The sequence below is a fragment of the Myodes glareolus genome, chromosome 8 (assembly GCF_982192425.1).
Source record: "Myodes glareolus chromosome 8, mMyoGla1.1, whole genome shotgun sequence".
Lineage (NCBI taxonomy): Eukaryota > Metazoa > Chordata > Mammalia > Rodentia > Cricetidae > Myodes > Myodes glareolus.
Genome location: NC_142033.1, coordinates 107,107,645 through 107,134,600, shown reverse-complemented (window position 1 = coordinate 107,134,600; position 26,956 = coordinate 107,107,645). Strand labels below are relative to the sequence as shown.

General features: G+C 43.1%; 1 protein-coding gene across 1 annotated transcript; it reads left to right on the top strand.

The window, feature by feature from the left end:
• LOC125396608 (zinc finger protein 431-like) lies at window positions 1–26,956 on the top strand. The gene is made up of 5 exons (XM_087909302.1): window positions 1–137; window positions 21,363–21,489; window positions 21,672–21,732; window positions 24,240–24,301; window positions 26,705–26,956. The coding sequence occupies exons 1-5, from the start codon at window positions 135–137 to the stop codon at window positions 26,803–26,805; spliced, it is 354 nt and encodes a 117-aa protein (XP_087765428.1). The 5' UTR covers window positions 1–134; the 3' UTR covers window positions 26,806–26,956.

Genomic DNA, 26,956 nt, shown 5'->3' with positions numbered 1-26,956 from the left:
GGAAGATACTTCCTGTCCTCCATGCTGCAGGGTCGGCGACTCCGGGATTGGGGGAGGCTTTGTGGTTCCGTTTGCTGCGCTGTGACCCGCGGTCGGGAGCTGTGGGGGAGAGCGGGGCGAGCTCGGAATCCGCCATGGTGAGCGAGGGCCGCCGTCCCCAGACGGGAGGAACCGCGGGAGCCGGTGTGGGGTCCTCCCGGGGCTGTGGAAACCGCCGGACGCGGCGCCCCGTGAGGTCCCTGCTGTCCCTGCAGCTCTCGGGTCCTGCGGCTTCTGAATAACTTCCATCTGTGGGCTGAACCTGCACAGAACACCGGTACCTGGGTGCTGTGCCTGCATAGTGCCATAGTGTGATGTCACAATACAGAGCGCGCGCATGCGCTGTTTTTACTGTCACCTAGGAAGGCAGCTTTGCTAACTCTTGGAGCCCTAGTCACTCTAGTGTCTACCAGAAGTTCTGCGTTTGGTCCTGAACATTCACCTGCAGGATCCGCCTGCAGTTAATTCTTTGCAGGACATAAACTCTATATCAGTAACACATTTGCCTGCAGATACCAGGGTAGTCCAGTCACTTGCCTCAGTAATGCCAGACTCACTGAGTTTCCCGGCCTAATGTGTTACAGTTGACTCTGTAGAAATAGTGTTTTTTTTTTTTAATTTTTAACTTTGCTCTTATGTTCTGTTGATACCTTTATTCTTTCCCAGACAGTACAATATTTATTGCAGTCATACGAGAAGTTTTGAAATCAGATGATGTCAGTGTGTGTGCTATGTACTCAATCTTGTGTAGACCAGTTTTTATTTATGATGAACTTTTCACGTCAGGTTTCTATTGACAGCAAAAATTGTTAGAAATATTATTGGACTGTTGCTGATTTATAGCTCAATTGTGTACTGAAATAATAATGAGGCTTCCTGTCTTCAATCAAGTAATTTCTCTCCTTTGATCAAGAGTTCTTTAATTCTTTTAATTACAAAGTTATAGTGTTGGTTACAGATATTTGTCACATCTCTGTATTTCTGGCATATTTATCTTTGATGACATAAGATGTGAGGGTATATGTTTTTAATTTTTCAATATTATTTTATTTCATGTGTATGAGTGATTTGCTTGCATGTATGTATGTATGTTGACCACATGTGTGTTTTGTGCTCACAGAAGACAGAAGGAGGCATCAGATCCCCATGCAAACAGCATCTAGGGATGATTGTGTGTACCATGTTAGTGCTGGGAACCAAACCCGGGACATCTACAAGGAAAAAAAAAGTGGTGGTAACTGCTGAGCCATTACTCCAGTCCTAAACTTTGCAATTTTGTGTGTGTGTGTGTGTGTGTGTGTGTGTGTGCAAGTATATGCTGAAAAACAAGTGTTAAGAGAGTTGAGGTTTGCTTAACACTCTGTCATTGGGACTTGGGAGATGATGCAGCAGGTATACTGGTTAGGATTGGCCAACTTGCCACATGCTAGAGTCAGTCTGGCCTGTAGGCAAAGCTATAAGAGTGTTTTCTTGATTGAGGCAATAGGGGCCTTCCTACCCTGGGCAGGTGAGCCCGAGTTTTAGAAGGAAGCCAGCTGAGCAGGCCATGGTGGCAGGGGGCACTCGCAGTATTTCTCCAGGTCGACAGCACATGTGGCATGCACAAAGCCTATAGTGTATATAAGTTGTCAAATCTGTTCCTGGCCTGCCCTTGTTGGAGTGTCATCCATAGTGGAAGACTTGTAATTGTTGAAGAGATTTTTCTCAGTTAATCTCATTGGGAAGGTGCACTAATTCTGGAACAGTTGCACCTTCAAGCTTTCAAACACCGTTTTGAGACAAGATTTGTTATGTTTACTCTCTTTGAGTTGATCCCGGTGTTTAGGCCCACAGGACATCCACCCTGCTGTCCTCCTGACTCCACCTCCTCAATTCTTGATTAAAGGTTTGTAGGAACACAGACTTATAAAACTCTCCATTTGAGTCACACAGTGGGCTATCTATTGTATTTTCCTGTTAGTGTGTGGAACTAAGGAGGTGTGTGTGCAGCATATCTATCATATCTGGTCTCCATTGAGACCAGAATAGAAAGAATGGTTTACTGTGTACATTGCAGGGGAAACAGGCTAGGCCATAGTGAGGGTAAAGGTTCTTGAAGTCATTGTCCTGCAGGTGTCTCTCTTATAATGAAGATCCTGATTGGGCAGGGTGAGTGCCTTTCTGTGTACTTTCCCAGCATGCATAAACTCATACCATATGAATGAAAGAAAACAAATCCTGTGGGAGGTTACCTTGAGCCACTGAAATTTCCGATTGGGCAACTCTGTCATGTTGGTTCCTACAGACCTGGTTGTCTCAGTTTAGTCAGGTGAGAGGATTGAGATGCCAAGTGTTCGGCTGTGGCTTGTGTGTGAGCCTGCAGTACTCCGCAGCTAACATTTTACACAGGGCTGGGTCATAGAGTCTCTTACACACGTGGACGTGAGTTCTGTGCAGGATGATGAGTATAGATCTGTTTGCATTCTTCTACATGCAGACATCCATTTTGACCAGCATGGCTTGTTGGTGCAGCTGTCTTTTCTGTGTGTATTTCTGGCATCTTTATCAAAACCCAGGTATCTATAGGTATCTATAGGCATGTAGGTTCATTCCTGGGTCTCAATTCGATTCTATTGATCAGTGTGTCTATTTTTATGTGAATACCATGTGTTTTTTATTACTATACCTTTGTAGTACAGCTTGCATTCTGAAATGGTGAGACCTTCAACAATTCTTTTTCTGTTCAGAAGTGCTTTAGCTGTCTTGGGTGTTCTGTTTCTCCATTTTAGGTTGAGAATTATCTTTCAAGGTCTGTAAAAAAATTGTGTTTGGATTTTGATGGAGATTGCATTGAATGAATCTTTTAGGTTGCTTTTGGTGGGATTGCCATTTTTACTACGTTAATCCCACCAATTCATGACCATGGGATGTCTTTCTATCTTCCCATATGTTCCTCGGCTTCTTTCTTCAAAGACTTGAAGTTTTTATCATATAAGTCTTTCACTTGCTTGGTTAGAGTTATCCCAAGCTATTTTATATAATTTGAGACTGTTTTGCAAGGTGTTATTTCCCTGCTTTCCTTTTCAGCCCCTTTGTCATTTGGAGAGCTACTGATTTTTGTGAGTTAATTGTGCATCTAGCCACTTTGCTGAAAGTGTTTATCGGCTATAGGAGTTTCCTTGTGGAATTTTTAGAGTCACTTACATATACTATTGCATCATCTGCATAAAAATACTTTGATGTCTTCCTTTCCAATTTATATTCCCTTAATCTCCTTCGGTTGTCTTATTGATCTAGCTAAGACTTCCAGTTCCATGTTGAATAGATATGGTGTGAGTGGGCAATCTTGTTTAGTTCGTGATTATAGAATTTTGATTTACTCATTTAGTTTGATGATGGCTATAGATGATTCCTACTTGAGCATGGTGAATGATCTTTTGATGTGTTCTTGGATTTCGTTTTTAGATCTCTTATTGACAAGTTTTACATCTATGTTCATAAGGGAAATTGGTCTGTAATTCTCTTTCTTTGTTGGTTCTTTATGTAGTTTAGATTTCAGGGTAACATGGCCTCATAAAATGAATTTGGAGCTCTACTGGCTGGTTTTGTGTTTCAGCTTGACTCAAGTAGAATCATCATAGAGGAAGGAGGTTCAGTTGAGGAAATTCCTCCATGCGATCCAGTTGTAAGATTTTTTTCTCTATCAGTGATAAATAGGGAAGGCCTCAGCTCACTGTGGGTGGTGCCATTCTTAGGCTGGTGGTTCTGGGTTCTATGAGAAAGTAGGCTGAGGAAGCCAGGGAGAGCAGGCCAGTAAGCAGTACCCCTCTTTGGACTCTGCATCAGCTTTGACCTCCAGGAACCTGCTCTGTTTGAGTTTCTGTTCTGATTTCTTGGTGATGATCAGCCATGTGGGAAGTATAAGCTAAATAAGCCCTTTCCTCCCCAGCTTTCTTTTTGGTCGTGATGTTTTGTTGCAGCAATAGAAGTCCTGAGACAGCCAGTGTTCTTTCTGTTTCTGTTTTGTGGAATAACTTTTATTGTACTGATAATAACCTTTCTTTGAAAGTTTGATGGAATTTCGTGGTAAAATGATCTGGGCCCTGGGTTGGTTTGTTTGTTGTACAGAAATGTTGTGTTTAAGACAGAATTCCCTTTTGTTGCCACTTATCTCCTGACCTCCCGGTGCAGCCCTGGTTAGTAGGATGCCTGAATCCAGGCATGTGCACCTGGTCAGCTTGGCGTACTGTTTAAAAGGCTCTGGAAGAGTTGGGGTAAAGACTTCCTAAGCAAACTGAAGCAGTAACAGTAGAACCCATTTGCATTTCTTTAACCCCAGGAGTTAAATCCAGCAGGATGTAGACTCTGGCAGCTGCTTTCTGTTCTCCCCCACTTCAGAGATCACACATCCAGGTTCACATGTAATCCTCTTAAGGCAAATCATTAGTGTCAACTTTTATGTCAACTTGATGCAAGCTACAGTCATCACAGAGGAGGGAGCCTCAAGTGAGGACATGACTCCATAAGATCATGCTGTATACAAGCCTGTGGGGTATTTTCTTACTTTTTGATTGATGGGAAAGGACCAGCCATTATAGGCGGTACCATCCCTGGGCTGAGAAAGCAGCTGAGAAAAAAAGAAAGCAGGCTGAGAAAACCATGCAGAGCCAGCCAGTCAACAGCACCCTCCATTGCTTCAGTGTCAGCTTCTGCCTCCAGGTTCCTGACCTGCTTGAGTTCCTGTCCTGACTTCTTTCAGTGATGGACTAATGATGTGGAAATGTAAGCCAAATAAACCTTTTCTTGCCCATGTTGCTTTTGGTATTTATTGTAGCCATAGAAACCCTAAGACAACCTCCCTGACAATTTTGTAAAAAAACAAACAGACAAAAAAAAAAAAAAACAGCCAAACAAACGCCCACCTGTGCTGTCCAGATCTGTTTCTTCATTAACTATCCAAATGGTAGGTGTACATCCTATCTCACAGTAAGATTCCTAAGGAATCAGTTCAAGACTTGATTACTGGTAGGTTCTCGTTCAACATTTCTTATACTGGCATAGCTACAGAGACCAGAAAATGCTTGGTAGGTTGAGGCAAGGAGGATGTGCTTGAACATAGCTTGGCTATCTGGCCAAGCTCCAAAATAAATTGACAAATACATATTTGTTGAATTTGCCTTTTTTTGAGAATTAAGTTTTTGGCACTCTATGGGTTGTGTGACTTTGTCCAGCTCCTTGCCTCTGCAGGCCTTAAGTCTGCCCTTTGTAGACGATCAGAACAGTTAATTTATAGAAATGAAGAATCGAGGATGTTCAGATTCACCACATGAGGACTCTTTTTTTTTTTTTTTCCAGAAACTATTCCTCCATGTAAATTCCTGGAAGAGGGCTCCAGCCTCACTTTACACCTCTGCCAAGTGCTGGTGCCAAACACAGTCATTAGTCCCCTTTGCCTCCTGAGAATGTTTTAAGCAAGCATTGAGGTATCAAATCTACAACAAACAGTGAAGATTTAAACAGCCCAATCTCTTCAAATTCCCTGGAGTGGCAGATCTCTCCCTTGACAAGAGAAGCCTCGGGAAACCCCAGCTCTTGTTTCCCCCAGGCTCCCATTCCCATTTTACCCCAGCTCCCTGCTTACTTTGAGCAGTTGGCGCTGGGCCCTGGACTTTCAACACATATTAAAAGACACACAAGCAGTGGGGATTCTACCCAGACCACAGCTTCCTGAGAATGGAAAGGCATGAGAGGCAGGAGAAGAGATGCTTGGAGTGACTTTTCTTCTATGTGTTCTTGTTGCCCAGGCTGACTTGGATGTTGTGTTCTCCACATCTCACCTCCTAGACGAGCCCTTTACCAACCAAGCTACAGCCCTACTCCCTTTTAAGGAATGTAAGTTGTATATACCTTTAATCCAAGCACTCAGGAGGCAAAGGCAGATCTTTGAGTTTGAGGCCTGCCTTTTCTGTAGAGTGAGTTTCAGGAAATACAGGGCTGCACAGAGAAACCCTGTTGTGAAAAATGAAAAAGGAAGGAAGGGAAAAAGGAAGGAAGGAAAATGTAAGTGCTAAAACTAGGGAGGGCTCAATCCTAGTCCTTGGGAGGCAGACACAGGGGGATGTCTGTGGCTTCGAGACTTTAGGCAGTCCAGAGCTACAGAGTGAGACCCTTTCCCCCAGACAAACAAGAAATGTGAGACTAGTAAAAACCCGTATTTGAATGTTTCATGGGATTGTCCCTTCAGGCCCTGGGTATATAAATGGAGGAAAAAGGGCTCCCTACTCAGTCTGCATCTATCTGTCTCAGCTTCCTAATTCAGGGCATAGATATAAGTCATTGTCCTAACCTGGAGTCACCTTGGTTGCTGGAAGAGCAAAACCTCCCAGGACAGAAATCCCTTCCCCACCCCTGTATACAGCATATGAGAATAGCTACCTTCCCGATGGTGAGGCTGCACCCTGAACCTTGACCGACTGTCTTCCATGAGACAGATTGATCCCCCTGAGGAGTGATAGTGATGAGGGCTTGTGACCATCCTCATCTAGCACACAGAAGACTGAGGCTGACCAACCAGACACACCTCTAGCAGGACCTATTAATTACGCATGCCCGTGACCCACCAGAAGCTCACACCAGTAGTCCCGGGCTCCCTGCAGGATGAACCAGCATTTTTGCCAACTCAGTTACATACCCAGATCTATGTAATTAAATTAGTTTATCACATCTCTGTAGCACAGGGATGACTTTGCAGTCCAGATTCTTCTTTCTTTCTGGTGTCTGGAATTAAAGCCTTGAGAACCACACCTGGGTTCAATCTCCAATTCTATTCTTCACCTTTCCTGTTCTGTTTCATTTGTGTATGGTGGACCCTTAGTAGAGTCTAACCTGCTGGGCCTTTCTAGGTCAGATTTTTCTTCTGAAAGCTTTGGTAAGCACAACTGAACATTTCTTTGTACCTTGGTAATTTCCTAGCGGTGAGACTGTTTGCCACGGTGTGCTGGAGGTGTCTTGTGTGCACCTGTGACTGACTTGCTCACACTCACACTTTCACGGTGCTCAAGGCTGCACTTGTGCCCCACAACCCCCTCCACCTGCTCCTTCCCACCTCTCTTCAAGTGGTTTTCATTTCAGTCAGTGACGCTGCATTGGCTTTGCCCTAGCAGCTCTCCTCAGCTGTTTGGCTTCTCTCCATTATCTCATTCCTTTGCTTGAAAGTCCAGTGGGTCCCTTTACCCCGTGTCCTTCAACAAGGCCACCTGGGGTGCCCCTCCTCACAGTCACTACTGTCATGCCACATGTAACTGTGCAAAGTGTGTTTGGCTTCATTAAGTTTGTATTGACGCACAAGCAGGGCCCTGAGGTCCCTTGCCCAGTACAGACCTTATGAAGGAAGAGGACTTTAAGGAGTAGAGATTGGAAGAGTCGTCTTCTAAAGAGACTGAGTGGCCGCTGGCAGAAATGGGTCAGCATTGAAATTCTACAGAAATCCTGAAACTTTCCGAGGAACTGGTAGATTGGGCAGTTTCCATTCTGCGGCGGAGAGTTCTCGGTGGTGAGTGACTGTTTTCCAGTCTCTGGCGCATAATTCTGAACCAGAAGTCTCTCAGTGCATGCATCTCATCTCAGGAGCTGGAGAGGCTGAGGCAGGAGGGCTGCTAGAGCTTTGAACTTTTCCCCCTAGCTCTAGCACCATCAGAGGTATGAGGGCACGCGTGTAGGGACAGTCAGAGCACGAATTTCTGAAGCCGTTCTCTCCTTTCATTTTCACCTGCATACTGGCTTCAAAATTCGTGTCCTCTGGCTCGGAATGGCATGCTAAGCATTTGTACCCACCAAGCTAAATCACTGGCACACTATTATCTTTTTAAAAGACCCTTTATCTTTCAGAAATACACTTTGAAATATCTTCATAGCCCAAGCTGCCCGAAAGCTGTTGCATCCGTGTAGCCTAGATTTATTTGAAGTTAGTCTTCCTGTCTCAGCCTCCAAGTACTGGGATTGCAGATCAATTCTGAGGCAAAAGGCAACAAACACAAATTTCTCTCTCATGTTACTGCAAATTCAAAACTAATAATGAAATACTTCATCATGCAGTATTCTGTCATACTACTTTGGTTTGACTTACTAAAAATTTAAATATATCTAAAGAGTATTTTACCAGGAAAAATAATATATTTATACTACCTATGGTGATATAAACACAATGGTCTCTGATAGGAGTGTTCCACCAAAATAGCTACATGTTGCTGATGAACTGGATTTCTGTTTTCTTGAGTGTCTGTGTCAGGAATTGGGTGCCTCAAATGACACCGATGACTGTCAAGCTAAATTGTGAGGTAGAGGTGGGGGTGTGTGGAGCACACAAGCTGAAGTGTAAGATGGGGTAGTGTAGGGAAGGAAACTGAGACAGGAAACTTGCCAAATTAGAGGGAATCAGTGGCTTTCTTTATGAGAATCTAGATACATTTTAATTTTTAAATGACAATTATTTATTTGCTAACTTGTATGGAGAGTGACTAACTTGTATGGAAAATGCCCATGTCATTGTCCCTTGTGGATCTCAGATAAGAACCTATAGGAGTCAGCTCTACCTTTCTACTATGTAGTTCCTGGAACACAAACAAAGGGAGAGTTCCCAGCCCTCAGGAACCGGGTAGGACAATCCAGTTTCAGGACAGCAAGCCCATCTTCTGTTGACCACCCTTTCACAGATTTTCTGCTCACTTCTTTACTTGGCCCCCATGCCCGCATTAATTCCCCTAGTCAGTCACCTCTGCAGTTTCAGGCCAAGATTAGTCCTAGTGGATGCCTTTCCCCCATGTCAATAGCATACTAAGACCTGTCTTAATCGTTTTAACCAGAATCTGGATTTAATTTTGACAATGTCCAACTCCAATTCTTAGGGTTATAGTTTTGCAAACATGCATCTAATTCTGGCATCTTCAAGAATTCAACCTTGAAAAAGCTTTCATGACTCTAAGATTTTAAGACAGTGGGTACCAGCATCATGATGCTACCCTTTCAGGTCAGGCTTTGCTTGTGACCACCTTTGAATCAGAGCACCACAGTGTCAGGTTAATCATGTAATTTCTTTTCTTTATATATAGCCAGTGGTTTGATTTGGTTTTGATTAACACAGTTATTTGTGCCACAGCACCTAGAGCCTGTTGCCTCCTCCTACACAATTACCACATCTAAGGCCATGTACAGTTGGGTACATGGAAATGTTGAGTCTCGAAGGGCCAGCAATTTTAACAGCATCCCTTTAATTCCAGCCCACTGAAGGTAGAGACAGATTCCTCTGAGTTCTGAGCCACCCTGGTCTAATGCTGAGTTTTAGGCTAGCAGGACTACATAGTGTGGTACGGTCTCAACAACAAAAACAAACAACAGACAAAACAGGGCACCTTAAATTGGATAGGATTAGCCCAAAGAGATGGTTCCATAGCAAAGGTAAGGAGAGAATCCACAACATTGTCTTTTAACCCCCACAAGCACCGGAGTAGGCACATGCCCCCTCGCTCATTTCACACGAACATGGTAACGAAGTATTTAAAATGTGGGGCAGGTAGGCCTAGCATTCTTTCTGTAGCTTAGGCAGGCTTTCTGATGAGCTGGGATGTGTGTTCCTGCACCACAGATACTGAAGTGATACTACATTTCTCTTTTTATGATCTGAAATTTTATTTATGTGAATGGGGATTTTTTTCCTATGTATAAGTTTGTGCACCATGTGCATGCAATGCCCTAAAGAGCATAGAAGAGGATTCCATGTCCTCTGGGACTATAATTAGAGACAGTTTTGACTTGGCATGTGGATGGAAGGAACTGAAATTTGGTCACCTGTATGAACAGTCAGAGCTCTGAACACAGTGAAGAGCCTTTTATTCAGAAACTTAATACTGGATTTTTATTCCCAGGAACTTGGGAGGCATGGTTAGGCCTAAACATTTCACACAGGCTGTTTTGAAAACTTACTTCTACCAGGACTTTAGAGATGGCTCTGCAGTTAAAAGCACTGGTTCTTCCAGAGTGTTGGGGTTCAGTTCCCAGCATTCACATGGCAGCCATCAATTGTCTGTAAGTCCCATTACAGGGACTCCAATAAGCTTCTTCTGAATTCAAGACCCTTTACAGACATGGAGGACAGACATGCATACAGGCAAAGTACCAATACTTGTATAATGAAGTTTTTAAAAGACGTCTTTCCGGAACTTGCTGCAGGAAATCCTTCAGCCAGGAGCCTTTAAGTTACCTGTCCACTTGGGTGTGGCCTCTTATACTATAAATGCCAATGTAAAATGCACATTCCTTCTCTCTTTTGGCTGCTGGATTTGGTTGCTGCTCTCTGTTCAAGCAGTGGACTGTGATCTGTGAGTCTACCCCTAAATAAATAATGCTTTATTATACTAAAAAAGGGGAAATAGATTAGTGTGAGCTTACTAACTATTATTATTATTACTAATAATAATAGTGAGTAATAGAGTGAATACTTGTGTGTTGTAGGAGGCAACTTGTTTGTTCCCGGCTGCTCATCCCTGAAATAATCACACAGAAACCATATTATTGCAATACTGTTTGGCCAATAACTTAAGTGTATTTCTGGCTAACTCATCTTAATTAACCCATCTCCATTAATCTGTATATCCCCATGTGACTGTGGCTTAACCAGTAAAGTTCCAGCGTCTATCTCTGGCGGGGCTACATGACTTCTCTCTGACTCTGCCTTCTTTCTCTCAGCATTCAATTTAGTTTTCCCCACCTAGCTCTGTTCTGCCCTATCAGGCCAAGTCAGTTCCTTTATTCATTAACCAATAAAAGCAACATATAGACAGAAGGACTTCCCACATCCTTTCCTCTTTTCTGTTTAAATAAAAAGGAAGATTTTAAGTTTAACAGTAAAATTACATATAACAAAACAGATATCAAGTAAGAATTATAGTTACAATATTTATATATATTTTATCTTTTATCATAACTGAGGAAAACTCTAACTATCCATTCATCAACTCCATCAAAGACTCCAGAAGGATATAATATTATATTACTTAAGTAAACAGGAAGTACATTGTAAACAACTTCCAAAACTCTAGAATTGACAGAGACATCTTGCTGCCTGGACAGTCACCCAAAGTTCTTCTGTAATGTTGGAGCATTCATATTCATCCTACAGACCCATAGTATTTGGCATACTTTCCTATGAAGCAGGAAATTTGAAGATCTGTTTTGCCTTGTAATAGCAAGTTCATCAGATGTTTTCTTCTGTGTCCTTCAAAATGTCTGGCAGTTCTCTTATGAAGCAGGACCCCCAGAGGACTGTCTCACCTTTAGGCAACTTCAGCAGTCATTTCTCTGTGGGTCCTGCATGTCCAGTTCATACAGCAAACCATCAAACAGTCCCAGCAAGAGCAACTTCTTGCCCAAATGGCTAACAAACTCCATATATATTTGGTTTCTTTTATTTTTTCATTTTTTATGTCCAGTTCATTTGTTTTAACTGGTCAGAACTCTGAGGCCCATGTGTAAAATGAAAATTTCAATCTTTCTCTAAAGCTTTAGATACTCCTTGAGAAGTTTTAGCTATGTAATCCAGCCATTGTTGAAGATCTGAAGTACATTTTTATATCAAACATGGAGGTGTAGAGTTTGGAGTTTGTCCCACCAATTTTGTGTCTTGCTTTGGTCTAGTATTTCCTCTCTGCTCCTTTCCCTATGTTTTGGAAGGATAAAGTTTATTATGTTTCATTGTATGCTAGAAGTATGTGATTTGGCTTTTTATTTTGATTTTACAGGAGATTTCAGAAGAAATTTTTTTGAGCTTTGGCCTTTTAAACAAGTTTGAGATTATTATGCACTGTGGGGATGTCTGAAATTTGACTGAATGCTTTTTTGCATTATGGTATAGCTACCAACCTGTGGGGTTCAGAAAATTGAATATGGTGACTTGAAAAGGAAGGCCCCCATAGACTCATGGTTTTGAATGCTTAGCCCAAAGGGAGTAGCAATGTTAGGAGGTGTAGCCATGTGAAGTGATGTTACCTTGTTGAAGAAAGTGCAACACCGTGAAGGTGGGCTTTGACATCTGTGTGTTCCCCTGCTAATGCTTGAGGATCAAGATCTAGAACTGCAGCTTCTTTTCTGGCACCGTGTCTGAGTGGATGCCATCCTGCTTCTTGCCATTGTGTTAATGGATTAATCTTCTGAGTTATAGGCAGGCCTCAATTAAATGTTTTCCTTTATAAAAGTTGCTGTGCTCATGGTACTTCTTCACAGCAAGAAAATCCTAACAAAGACAACTTAGGACCTGGAATATCTCAGGTTTTCCTTCCACTAGGATTCCCCCGATCATTGCACTCCCTCTTCCAAGGGACTCTGAGACCCTAGTGTTCCAAGGTCTGGTCTTTGGGAACTCAGTAGGATCTCCAGAAATGTGCATATTTACCAGAGAAGACTGCTAGGACATGGCTTTAAGCCAGTGGGATGTTTTTCGTAGCTGGCCTGCCACCACAGGATCACAGTGTAGCCCCATACTTCTTTCAAAATGACCCTTTAAGCATAGAAATCATGTTCTGGGTTGACATAGTTCAGTTAACAAGAACGGTTAGTCAGAAGCAGAACTGCAGAAGGTCAAAAGCAAGTTTAGTACATTTAGAGATTTTCCCCATAACTGGGGGCATTGATGGATTGGAACTTCCTGTTTTTGGAAAGTGGTGCTGTCTATGTGGTGAGTTTTACAGTCTGAGTGGCATTTTCATCATGGAGTCAGTTGTACTAAGGTCTCGGGGCTCTGTTAACACTGTTCAGATGAAGGTGTATTCTTCTGTGTTTTGGTGAAATATTCTGTGAATATCACTTTAGGTCCATGTGGTTTATAATGTCTGTTAGCTCCAATGTTTCTCTGTCTAGTTTTTGTTTAGATGACCTGCAGATGGATGAGTGTGGGGTATTGAAGTCTCCCACTACCACTGTGTGAAGGTCAATATTAGATTTAAGCTGTAGTAGTGTTTCTTTTTACAAATGTGGGTGCCCTTGTGGTTGGAGAATAGATGTTAGAAATTGAAACATCATCGCAGCAGATTTCACTTTGGTGGATATGTAGTGTCCTACCCCATCTCTTTTAGTTAATTTTTGTTTGAGGAGCATCTCCTACATTTTATATGCTTATGGGCACATTGGATGAACAGTAAGTCCACATTAGTTATTTTGGTTTTTCTTCCTGTGCTAGGGCTCATGCCCATGCACTTCACACATGATAGGAAAAGTTGTGTGCCTGTAGTGAGTGCTGAGAACTGACCTAGGATCTCTTCAAAATCAGCAGGTGAGCTTGTCTGTAGACCCATCATTATATACTTCATCCCTTTAGTTGCTGGTTTTTTTTATTGTTTTAGGATCAACATTTATTTTACTAATGTTTTTGAGAAGTCTTTGATCTGTCAGTCAGTGTCCCGCGCTACCTTCTCGCCAGCAAGAACGACGCGGAGCACTTAGGATACTTCTGCAGTAAAGCTTTAATGCGTCTTGAGAGGGAGAGCATCAGCTTTCAGAGCGGAGACCCAGAATGAGGGGAACCCAGCCCTTATAAAGGAAACAGTCCTCGCTTCTGACGTGTCACTCTTGGATTGGTCCACTGCCCATTATCCCAGGTGATGCCTCGGAAGTAGGCAGGGACGCAGCGGTAGAGAGTTACCAAGCACGTGGGCTGGGATTAAAGGCATGTGCTACATCACCTTGAACTCACAGAGGTCTGCCTGTCTCTGCCTCCCAGGCATTGGGACCAAAGGCGTGTACTACCACGCCTTGAGGTTGCAGAGGTCAATCTGCCTCTGCCACCCAGGCATCAGGACTAAAGGCGTGTACTGCCACACCTTGAGGTCACAGAGGTCAATCTCTACCTTTGTTCCTAGAAGCAATGGAGAATGTGGTCCGGCCCTCCACATATCCCCCTTTTTTTACTTCTTTGCAGAAAGGCAACTCCCTCAGAAGGCAAAGATAGAGGTCGCACTTCCCAGAGCGAAAAACATTACAATGGGCTTGCACGGAATCTGCCCCTAGGTTCATGACACCTGGAACCTATCCGGCCTGCCCTCTGCCATTTTTCTGGGAAAGGGAATATACGACAGGAAACCCTTATGCAGGACAACATATCTCTCAGAGAGGGCCATTCTCTGTGTGATGCTCTTCAGCTCGACAACCTTCAGGGCTAGCTAAGCCAAGCACTCCACCCTGTGCAATGGACCATTGTCCTAGGGGTGCAGGAGCTGGTTGGCATAAACCTTACTGCTTCAGCATAGATAACCACACATCGGTAGAGGCCCCTGTTTCAGGGCAGCCAACGCTTGTGCCATAACCACTTTGTCCCTACGATTTTGGGATTTGAGTCAGCAGACCATCCAGAGGAGAAACACTAATCCATAGCATAGGACTGTTCCAAAACATTTCCACCCCCACCCATTCTTTGAAGTAGGGGAATGAGAGACACAGACCAGGACTGGAGTCCTACGGCCAAGCTTATAAATCATCTCTAGGACAGTAGGGAGGGGGCCCAGAGTCTTATTGGTTGTAAAAAATCGAGGAAACACCGCCATCCTATGGCTGACTGGTAACAGCTTCGGGTAAGCTGAGAGTATCCTCCATCGGTACTCTGTCATCCATCCGCAAAATGGCAGGAGGAGCAGCAGCCAGGTCCTCAGGCGAATCCGTGTGTTGTGGATCACTCTTCACTGTTCGGGTCAATCGCTCTGGCAGCCAGAATGGGCTTTCTTGATCCTGTGGGAAGACACAAACAGCTCCCCTGGATCTCAATAAAATGGGATCCGGGCCTTTCCATTCATTAGAAAGCACATCTTTCCACTTAACCAAATCTTTGGGCCGCTGCGGATCCGAACAATGTCGTGTTGCAGCATTTTGGCCATTATCATCCAAATTTAAAAAATTTATGGTGAACAGAGCCATGGCGATGGCCACCCTTGGCGTCGTGGGCAGCTCTGTCAATATTCCCCCTTTCTGTTTAAGTAGATAAGATTTGAGTGTGCGATGCGCCCGCTCTATGATACCTTGTCCCTGGGGGTTATAAGGCAGGCCTGTAATGTGGGTGACCTGCATCTGCGCACAGAATTGCTTAAACTTTTGAGAAGTATAGGCAGGCCCATTATCCGTTTTTAAAGATGTGGGCTTGCCCCAAGCACTCCATGCCTCAAGGCAATGTTGAATGACATAAGAGGTTTTTTCTCCTGTAAGCGGTGTGGCATGAATAATGCCAGAGCATGTGTCAATCGACACATGCACGTACTGAAGTTTTACAAAGGCAGTGATATGAGTTACGTCCATCTGCCATATTTGCAAGGGCGTAATCCCTCTGGGGTTCACACCAGTGTGTCTGATAGGAAGAAACTGGCAACAGCTGTGACATTGGGTTACAATATCGCGAGCCTCTTTTCTGGTAAGAGAAAAACAATTGCGCAGGGTTTCAGCTGTAACATGAAACTTATCATGAAAGGTTTTAGCGGTCTGCAACGGGGAGGCAAGAGCTACTGCAGCAAGCCGCGTAGCACGATCAGCCAGGTCATTGCCCAAACTCATTGGGCCTGGAAGCCCCGAATGTACCCTTATGTGTGTGATAAAAAATGGAGCTCTCCTACTTAGTAAGCACTCCTGTATCCTCTGGAAGAGAGCTGCCACTGTACTAGTAGGTTTTATAATTCCAGCGGCTTCTAATAATTTAACAGCGTTAACCACATAGGCAGAATCAGAAACAATATTAAGGGGACAAGGAAATCTTTGAAGAACCTCTAAAACCACCATACATTCCACCACCTGGGGCGAGGTGGCAGAAAAGTTCTTTATATATATTTTAGAACCGACAACATAGGCTCCCACACCATTCTTGGAGCCGTCTGTATAAACCGTCATCCCGTCTTTTAATGGGGCAGAAGATGTAACTCGGGGAAACACAATGGGATGACATGCAGTGAACTGCAGCAGAGGGTGTTTGGGATAATGATTATCAATTTTCCCCGAAAAGGTTGTAACCAAAATGGCCCAATCGTCAGAGGCAGCGGCCAAAGTTTGTACCTGAGAGGAGGTATAGGGAATTATCATAACCTCTGGATGCTTGCCAAAATGACTAACAGACATTTTAAGGCCTTTAAGGGCAATTTGAGCTATAGCGGCGGGGTACCAATCAATACTTTTGTTAGGAGAAGCATGCGGATGGATCCACAATAACGGTCCGTCCTGCCATAGCACAGCGGTGGGTAGCTTTCTTGTTTTAAACACGCATAGAGCAAATGGTTGAGTCTCATCAATACGGCACTGCTGTGCCTCCTTAATGGATTCCTCCACTAGCAACAAGGCTGCCTCTGCTGCCGGCGTCAAGGCCCGAGGGGAGGTAATATGAGTATCTCCTTCCAGGACATCAAACAATGGCTTTAAATCAGCAGAGGGGATTTTTAAAAACGGTCGCAGCCAATTAATATCTCCTAACAACTTTTGGAAATCATTTAACGTTCGCAAATCATCCCTATAAATTTTTATTTTTTGAGGCAGAATCTTTTCAGGAAGAATAACAGAACCTAAAAATTGGCCAGTGTCTGCAATCTGGACCTTCTCAGCGGCTATTTGAAGACCCCATAGCTGTAAACTTTTAACAAGCAGTGGGTAGGCTTCCTTTAGGACCTGTAAGTCCTCATGACACATAAGTACATCATCCATATAATGAACCACGAGCAAACATGGAAACCGTTCACGAAGCGGTTTAAGAGCCTCCTGCACAAACATCTGACAAATGGTCGGACTGAGGCACATACCCTGAGGTAGGGTTTTCCATTGAAAACATTTACTAGGCTCTATATGATTAATTGAAGGAACCGTAAAAGCAAAGCGAGGCCTATCAGCAGGATGCAATGGAATAGAAAAGAAACAATCCTTAATATCTATTATTACCAGACTCCAATTTTTGGGCAAAGCTGAAAGCACCGGGAGTCCCCGCTGTACAGGCCCAAAGAGGTGCATTTGTTCATTAACGGCTCTCAAATCATGCAGCAAGCGCCACCTTCCAGATTTCTTTCTAATGACAAAAATGGGTGTATTCCACGGAGAGGTGGATGGTTCTATGTGTCCCAGAGCCAACTGCTCATTAATTAGCTGATTCACTGCTTCCAGTTTTTCAGAAGTAAGTGGCCACTGGGGAACCCATACGGGGGTCTCTGTTTTCCACGGTATGGGCCGTGCTGCCCCAGTGGCGCCTAGGAAAAACCCAGGCCCTGTTTGTCTACATTAGGTTTAGGATTTATTGGCTCCCGTATTCCCTGCTGGGAGCGACCCAAGCCCCTTCCTGGCCTATGACCCATTCTGATCATAATATCTTGGGCCTGAGATGAATATGTATTAGATAAGGTCAATCCCATGCCCTGCATCACGTCTCTTCCCCACAAGTTGAATGGCAGGGGGAGGACATATGGTGTAAAATATCCCGACTGCCCTTCGTCTGTTTTCCAGGTTAATCTGGTGGAGCTAATGGTGGGGTTTGCACTGTAGCCCAAGCCCTGTAGGGCATGAGACGACTGGGTAACGGGCCAGGACCGTGGCCACCAGTGCGATGAGATAATACTTTTGTCCGCACCGGTGTCCAAAATGCCTTCGAAGCATTTACCATTGACCCAAAGGGGCAGTTTGGGTCGATCGTGAAGGCTAACAACCAAGTAGGCTGAATCCTGTCCTGTTGACCCCATTAATCTATTCTCCGACCTCTGGTGGATGTCTGCCGGGAGAAGCAGTAACTGAGCTATCCTGTCTCCTTTACTGATGGAAAAAACTCCACTAGGGCAGGAGCATAGGGCTTGTATCTCAGCAGTGTGCTGACTATCAACGAGACCTGGGTGGACGATTAATCCCTGTAGGGTAAGCGAGCCACGTCCAAAAAGCAGGCCCACACTTCCAGGGGGTAGGGGCTCAGGCAGCTGCACAGGGACGGGCTGTACCCCCATTTGAGGCATCAATAAGAATGCACAAGTCCATCCTTGTTCTGCCTCTAAGGGTCCCTCGGTTGTTGCCCTGACGAACTTGTTCCCATATTTTTGGGGGCCCTGGGACCGAGGGCCCGCCATCCCGTTTTTTTGGATCATCAATCTGTGGGTTTCCTAATGGTGGGAGGATCTTACCATGGGCGTCCCTAACGGAGCGGCAGAGCTCTGCCCTATGATAACCTTTACCACAGTGTGAGCAAAGCATAGGGGGCACTCTCTCCTTTTCTGATGACCTACAGTCCCTTTTTAAGTGTCCTGGCTTCCTGCATTTAAAGCAAACTCTTGTGTCTGGCCCTTTAAAAGGGCATCTTTGTGACCACATGATGGCTGCAGCCAAACCTGCATTTGTCAGGGGTCCTCCTAGTTCTCTACAGACCCTGAGCCAGTCCTGTAGCCCTTTATTTTTCCTAGGGGCTATGGCGGCACGGCACTCCTGCATGGCTTGCTCAAAGACAAGCTGCTCAATTAGGGGCGTGGCCATATCAGTATTGCCAAAAATGCGTCCTGCTGCCTCAGTCATTCTTGCCACAAAATCTGAAAAAGGCTCCTGCGTCCCTTGTATAATCTTGGTGAGCGGAGTGCTCCCTTCTCCCTTTTTTGTCAAGGCTTTCCATGCTCTTACAGCTGTATCGGCTATCTGGCAGTAGGCGCCGTAAGGGTAGTTTGTCTGGGCCATGGCGTAGTGCCCTCGCCCAGTCAGGAGGTCAAATGTCCATTGCTGTTGTTCTGGAGTTAAGGCCTGAGCGTTAGCTCTGGCCTGTTCCTGGGCTGCCTCGTGCCACAGAGCTTTCCATTCTAAATATTGACCCATGCTGATGAGCGACGCTTTTGCAACTGCTGCCCAATCTGCCGGAGTCATGGCAGACGAGGCCAATCTGTCCAACTGGGCTAAGGTAAAATTAGCCGTTACTCCATACTTTCTGACTGACTCTGCTAACTCCTTGATTTGGTTGTACTCCACAGGCGCATGTACTCGCCCATTTTCCCCTTCATAAACAGGGAAGGCCAGGTGTAACTTTCTTTTGACCTTGTCAGGCATAAATGAAAAGGTCTTTGGCTCAAGGCGTTCCTCATAAGGAGGCGCCAAAGGGGAAGTTGGGGGAGGGCGCGGCTCGCAAGGAGGTGGATGGGCTGTTTGGGATGTCCTCATGGCCCTACCGCTGGCTAATTCTGCCTCCTCCTCTGTATCTAGTTCTTCTACCTCCTCTCCTGAGCCAGAACTCTCGTGCTCATTTTCATGGTCACTTTCAATTTGCAGAGCTTCAAGCCCCTGCAGAGGATATAAACTACTGGTTTTTTCTTTTTTCTTATTATTGATATCAGAAAGCTTTTGACCTTGTAGGTCAATCTTCTCCCCCATTTTTATTTTCTCAGAACCACCGGGGGGTCCAATTTCCTTATTTCTTTTTCTTGTAGGCGCGCCTAACCTCTCACTGCACTCAGTTTCTGATATGCTATCCTGGACTTCCTCCAATACATTTTGTCCGTCCGCAACAACAGCCTGGCAGGATTTATCTTCTAAGCAATTTTTGGCAAAATATAAGAGGACTACTAAAAGAGGTAGCAAGGCCCCTACGAGACCTTCCCAATGCGGAAACAAGTCAAGCCCCAAACCGAAAAGTCCAAGAATAGTCATACCTCTCTGAGTAAACACCCTGCAGTTCTGAATCCTCCTTGTGTCCAAGGGGTCTCCGGCGGTGCGAGCAGTTGTCAGGGTCCCTCGGCGTCCCGGGGTTTCGAGCACCAGTTGTCCCGCGCTACCTTCTCGCCAGCAAGAACGACGCGGGGCACTTAGGATACTTCTGCAGTAAAGCTTTAATGCGTCTTGAGAGGGAGAGCATCAGCTTCCAGAGCGGAGACCCAGAATGAGGGGAACCCAGCCCTTATAAAGGAAACAGTCCTCGCTTCTGACATGTCACTCTTGGATTGGTCCGCTGCCCATTATCCCAGGTGATGCCTCGGAAGTAGGCAGGGACGCAGCGGTAGAGAGTTACCAAGCACGTGGGCTGGGATTAAAGGCGTGTGCTACATCACCTTGAACTCACAGAGGTCTGCCTGTCTCTGCCTCCCAGGCATCGGGATCAAAGGCGTGTACTACCACGCCTTGAGGTTGCAGAGGTCAATCTGCCTCTGCCGCCCAGGCATCAGGACTAAAGGTGTGTACTGTCACACCTTGAGGTCACAGAGGTCAATCTCTACCTTTGTTCCTAGAAGCAATGGAGAATGTGGTCCGGCCCTCCACAAGTCAGTAACTTATTAAAATGCTTGCCTTTCTAGAAAGTATTAGCTTTACAGTTTAAGAGGAGTCACTCCAATTTATTATAGACAAGTACAGAATTGGAATGAATGTTTAAGTCTATGGAGGAATTTCAAGGGAGCCCTTAAGTGCTTTCTAATTTTTGTTTCTCTGTTTATTTTGTCAGGCACTATCACACTGTGTACCTTTGGCTGTCCTAGAAATCTTAACATACACCAAGCTTACTTGGAAATCAGAGTTCCTCCTGTTGCTGCCCCTTGAGTGATGTGGGATTCCCCTCTGTATGCTGTGATTATGTTTTGTTACCATTGGTTAGTAAAGAAGCTGCTTTGCCTTATGCCAAGGCAGAATAAGGCCAAGTGGGAAATCCTAACAGAGATGTAGAGAGATGCCATGTAGCTACCAAAGGAGAAAGATTTCCCTGGAACCTTAGCAGTAAGCCACAGCCTCAAGATAATACACAGATCAATAGAAATGGGTTAATTTAAGATGGAAGAGCTAGCTAGGAATACACCTATCAACCAAACAGTGTTGTAAATAATACAGTGTCTGTGTGATTATGCAGGTCTAGGTTGCCATAAAACAAACAAGCATTCTCCAGCTACAAATTGGCACCCACTATCGGCGTCATGGATCTACATAAGACCTAAAAATAGCTTAAGAAAAAGGGAGGGCTTCTAGACTCACAAAAATGGGAGCCAAGTGCAGCTTCTTGCTAGTCACATATTTTTTTTTCTGATAGGCTTTGTTTGCTGGCTGCAAGTAGAGGTGTGACTTCTTTTTTTTTTTAAAAAAATTACTCATTTATTTATTTAAAATTTCCACTTCCTCCCATCCTCCCATTTCCCTCCCACTCCACCCATTCCCCCTCCCCCTCGCTCTCCAGTCCTAAGAGAAGTCAGGGTGCCCTGCCTTGTGGGAAGTCCAAGCCCCCCCACCTCCATCCTAGGAAGGTATGCATCCAAACAGACTAGGCTCCCAAATAGCCAGTTCATGCAGTAGAATTTAAACTTTTACAATGCAGTCTCATCATTTCTATTATGTATATATTTGGGATACTTTAGGATACTCTGACCTATGAGGATGTACACGTGAACTTCACTCATGAAGAGTGGGCTTTGTTGGATCCTTCCCAGAAGAGTCTGTACAGAGATGTGATGCTGGAAACCTACTGGAACCTCTCTTCTATAGGTAGGAATATAAACTTTCTGTCACTTTTTAAACTAAAAAGACAAACCTTGGAGATTGGTAGTCTTCTGTGATTCTGAATGTGAAAGAGGAAGAATCAGACATTGTTCTAATGTTCACCAAAGATAGTGATTTTCATTATGCCTAATTTCCAGTAATATATTGTATTATGTACTGTATTTTAGGCTACAAATGGGAAGACCACAATATTGAAGAACGTTGTCAAAGTTATAGAAGACATGGAAGGTAATTTTTATATGCAAGCTGATACATTTGTACCGCTGAAGAAATGTTAATGTACCCTGAAGTTTTAATGAAAAACAGCAGTGTAAATAAGCACAGCTTTGTGGTGATTATTAAATTCTCACAATACCATGCAGTTATCAGATCATTGTTTACAAAGCATTTCTTTAAGAAACAAGATGTCACATTATTTTTACTTTTTAAAAGATTTTTATTTTTATTCATTTTGCACACCAACCACAGCTCCCCTCCCCTCCTCATGCGTCCTCCTCACTTCCTCCCACCCACCCCCATCCGCTTCTCTAAAAGGGTAAGGCCTTCCATGGGAAGTCAGCAGGACCAAGCCCCTCCCCTCTGCATCAAAGCTGAGGAAAGCATCCCAAAATAGGGAATGAGCTCCAAAAAGCCAGCTCATGCACCAGGGATAGATGCTGGTCCCACTGCTAGAGGCCCCACAAACAGACCAAGGCATACAAATATCACCCACATGAAAAGGGCCTAGCTCGGTCCCACGTAGGCTCCACAGTTGTTGGTCCAGAGTCTGTGAGCACCTATGAGCTCGAGTCAGCTGTCTCTGTGGGTTTTTCCATCATGATCTTGACACATCTTGCTCATATAATCCCTCCTCCCCCTCTCTGACTCGACTTTTAGAGCTTGGGGCAGTGTTTAGCTGTGGATCACTGCCTCTGCTCTCAGCAGTAGCTGGATGAATGTTCTATGATGACAATTAGGGCAGTCATTAATCTGATTACAGGAAAAGACCAGTTCAGGCACCCTCTCCATCATTGGTAGGAGGCTTAGCTGGGGCCATTCTCATGGATTCCTGGGAATTTCCCTGGCACCAGGTTTCTCACTAACCCCATAACGGCTATCTCTATCTAGATATCTCATTCATTGCTCTCCCTCTCTGTTGCTCCCCCAACTCGACCATTCTGTTCCCTTATGTTCCCATCCTCCATTCCTTCCCCTCTACCACCACACCTCCAGTTTACCCAGGAGATCTTATCTACTTCCCCTTCTGAGAGCAATCAATGTGTCCCTCTTAGGGTACTCCTTGTTACCTAGCTTTTCTGGGGCTCTGGATTGTAGTCTGCTGATCCTTTGCTTTATATGCAGTATCCACTTATGAGTGAGTGCACACCATGTTTGTCTTTCTGGGTCTGGTTATGTCACTCAGGATGATTCCCCCCCCCCCTCCTGCCCCGGGCCGTCCATTTGCCTGCAAATTTCATGATGTCATTGTTTTTTATGCCTGAAGAATATTCCATTGTATAAATGTACTTCATTTTTCTTTATTCATTCTTCAGTTGAAGGACATCTAGGTTGTTTCCAGTTTCTGGCCATAACAAATAAGGCTGCTGTGAGCATGGTTGAGCAGGTGTCCTTGTGGTATGACCGAGCAACCTTTGGGTATATACCCAAAAGATTATTTTTAGCTAGGTCTTGAGGTAGATTGATTCCCAATTTTCTGAAAAACCACAATACTGATTTCCAAAATGTCTGTACAAGTTTTCATCCCCACCAGCAATGGATGAGCATTCCCCTTATTCCACATTGTCTCCAGCATAAGCTGTCATCGGTATTTTTGATCTTGGCCATTTTGACAAATGTAAGATGGAATCTTAAAGTTATTTTGATTTGCATTTCTCTTATGGCTAAGGATGTTCAGTAACTCCTTAAATGTCTTTCAGCCCTTTGAGATTCATCTGCTGAGGGTTCTTTTTTTAGGTCTGAACCTCATTTTTTATTGGATTATTTGCTTTTTTTGATATCAAGTTTCTTGAATTCTTTATATATTTTGGAGTTCAGTCCTCTGTCTCATGTGGGGTTGATGAAGATCTTTTCCCAATCTGTAGGCTGCTGTTTTCTTGTGTTGACAGTGTCCTTTGCTTTATAGATGTTTCTCAGATTCAGGACATCCCACTTATTACTTGTTTCTCTCAGTGTCCTACTGGTGTTATATTTAGGATGTGGTCTCTTGTGCCAATGAGTTCAAATGTACATCACACTTTCTCTTCTATGAGGTTCAGTGTGGTTGGTTTTATGTTGAAGTCTTTGATCCATTTGGACTTGAGTTTTGTTCATGGTCATAGGTACGGATCTGTTTTCATTTTTCTACATGTTGATATCCAGTTATGCCTGCCCTGTTTGTTGAATATGCTTTAATTTTATTTTTAAAATTAATATACTTAATTATTAAAGTATATATACATAAAATTAAGATATATATAAAAGATATATATATATACTATATATCTTTTTATTATATTTTTAGCTTTTTGTCGAAAATCAGGTGTGGTGTGAAATGATAACTGGGTCTTCAATTGGATTCCGTTGGTCTTCTTGTCTGTTTTTATGCCAGTAAGAGGCTCTTTTCATTACTATAGCTTTATAGTAGAGTTTGAAGTTCGCGACTGTGACACCTCCAGAACTTCTTTTGTTGTACAGGATTGTTTTGTCTATCCTGGGTTTTTATTTTTCCATATGAAGTTGAGTATTGTTCTTTCAAGGTCTGTGAAGAATTTTGCGGTGATTTTGATGGGCATTACATCGAATCTGTGGATTGCTTTTGGTAAGATTGCCATTTTTTACTGTGTTTAATCCTACCTACCCAAGAGCATGGGAGATCTTTCCATATTTTGGTGTCTTCTTCAGTTTCTTTCTTCAAAGAGTTAAAATTCTGTCATACAGATCTTTCTCTTGTTTGGTTAGCATTACCCCAAGGTATTTTATCTTATTTGTGCCTATTTTGAAGGGTGATGTTTCTCTGATTTCTTTTTTGGCCCATTTATCATCTATATAAAGGAGGGTTACTGATTTTTTGAGTTAATCTTGTATCCTGCTACATTACTAAAGGTGTTTATGACTTGTAGGATTTCCCTAGTGGAATTTTTGGCATCACTTAAGTATACTATCATATCATCTGCACATAGAGTCTGACTTCTTTTCTGATTTATATCCCCTTGATCTCCTTTTGTTGTCTTATTGCTCTAGCTAGAACTTCAAGTACTGTTTTGTGTTAATTGGAGAGAGTGGACAACTTTGTTTTGTTTCTGATTTCAGTGGGATCTCTTTGAGTTTCTCTCCATTTAGTTTGATGTTAACTGTTGACTTACTGTATATTGCTTTTATTATGTTTAGGTATGTTCCTTGTATCCCTGCTCCCTCCAAGACTTTTTATCATGAAGGGTGTTGAATTGTGTTGAAGACTTTTTCAGCATCTAATGAGATGATCATGTGGTTCTTTTCTTTCAGGTTATTTATATGGTGGATTACATTGACAGATTTCCATACAATGAACCATCCCTGTATCTCTAGGATGAAGGTTACTTGGTTGTGGTAGATGATTTTTCTGATGTTTTTTTTTTTTGAATTTGGTTCACTAGCATTTTATTGAGTATTTTAGCATCAATGTTCATGAGTGAGATTAGTGTGTAATTCTCTTTCTTAATAGTGTCTTTATATGGTTTGGGTATCAGGATAACTGTAGCCTATAAAAAGAGTTTGGTAATGTTCCTTCTGTTTCTATTGTGTGGAACAATTTGAGGAGTATTGGTATTAGTTCTTCTCTGAAAATATTGCAGAATTCTGTGCTAAAACCATCCAATCCTGGTCTTTTTTCAGTTGGGAGTCTTTTGATATCTGTTTCTATTCCCTTAGCAGTTATTTGTCTACTTACTTTGTTTATCTGGACTTGATTTAACTTTGGTAAGAGATATTTGTCCAGAAAATTGCCCATTTCTTCTAAGTTTTCCAATTTTGTGGAGTATAGGTTTTTGAAGTATGACCTGATGATTCTCTATATTTCCTCCATGTCTGTTGTTATGTCCCCTTTTCATTTCTGGTATTGTTAATTTGTATATCCTTTCTCTGCCTTTTTGTTAGTTTGGATAAAGGTTTGTCTATTTTGCTGATTTTTCTCAAAGAATCAATTCTTTGTCTCTTTTAATATTTGTGTTGTTTTCTTTGTTTTGATTGTAATCAATTTTAATCAATTTGATTATTTCCTGTCATTTAGTCCCCCTGGGTGAGTTTGCTTCTTTTTACTCTAAAGTTTTCAGATGTTATCTTTACTCACTGGTGTTGGATTTTCCCTGCTTTTTCATGTAGACATTCAGTGCTATGAACTTTCCTATTAACACTGCTTTCATTGTGTCCCATAAGTTTAGGTATGTTGTATACTCTTTTATGTTTGGTTGGAATATTCTCTAGATGTCTGTTAAGTCCATTTGAGTAATAACATCTGTTAGTTCCCTTGTTTCTCTATTAAGTTTCTGTCTGTCAGACCTGCCCAGTGGTGAGAGTGGGGTGTTGGGATCTCTCACTATTAGTGTGTGGGGCTTAATGTGTTATTTAAGCTTTAGTAATATTTCTGTTACATAGGAGGTTGCCCTTGTGTTTGAGGCATAGATATTCAGTATTAGGATTTCCTCTTGATAAATTTTTCCTGTAACTAATATGAAATGTTCTTCTTTTTCTCTTTAGCTTGATCTTAGTTTGAAGTCTAATTTTTTAGATATTAGAATAGCTACACCAGCTTATTTCTTAGGTCCCTTTGATTGGAAAATTTTTCCCAACCCTTTCGTATGAGGTGATGTCTGTCTTTAAGGTTGAAGTGTGTTTGCTGTATGCAACAGAATGATGAATTCTGTTTTTGTATCCAATCTGTTAGCCTGTGTCTTTTTATAGGTGAGTTGAGTCCATTTATATTAAGGAATATTAATGACCAGTGATTGTTAGTTCTTGTCATCTTAGTTTTTGTTGTGATATTATTGTGTGTGATTTTCCCTTCTTTGGGGTTCCTTAACTAGTTATAGTGTGCGACTTACCATAGTTTAGTAGAGGAGCAATTTATGAGAGATATGAAGTCATAGTGAAGAAACCTGAATCCCTATACCACATCTCTATGAGTCTTAACAATTTTCATGTGAACACAATGTGGAAACCTTTTATTTTGTTATTCTTCCTTTAATAGTTGTATCATCTGTCACCCTGAACACAAGCCATGTGAACATAAGGAATATGGAAAGAAGCAATGTACCTCTGTTTCTCCCAGGACATTTAAAAGCTGTATAGTAGTCCCTACTATGAGAAGACATGATGGCTGTGATACGAGTTCACAATTAATTGGTTTTCCACCTTCAGTGACAATACATCGACACTCTCACATTAGAGACACACCTTATGAGTACAAGGAATATGGAAATTCGTGTGCCTTTACCAGATT

Coding starts and splice junctions, on each gene's coding strand:
- LOC125396608 (XM_087909302.1), top strand. Junction 21,490..21,671: donor CTGGAACCTCTCTTCTATAG/GTAGGAATATAA, acceptor ACTGTATTTTAG/GCTACAAATGGGAAGACCAC. Junction 21,733..24,239: donor AGTTATAGAAGACATGGAAG/GTAATTTTTATA, acceptor TGTTCTTTCAAG/GTCTGTGAAGAATTTTGCGG.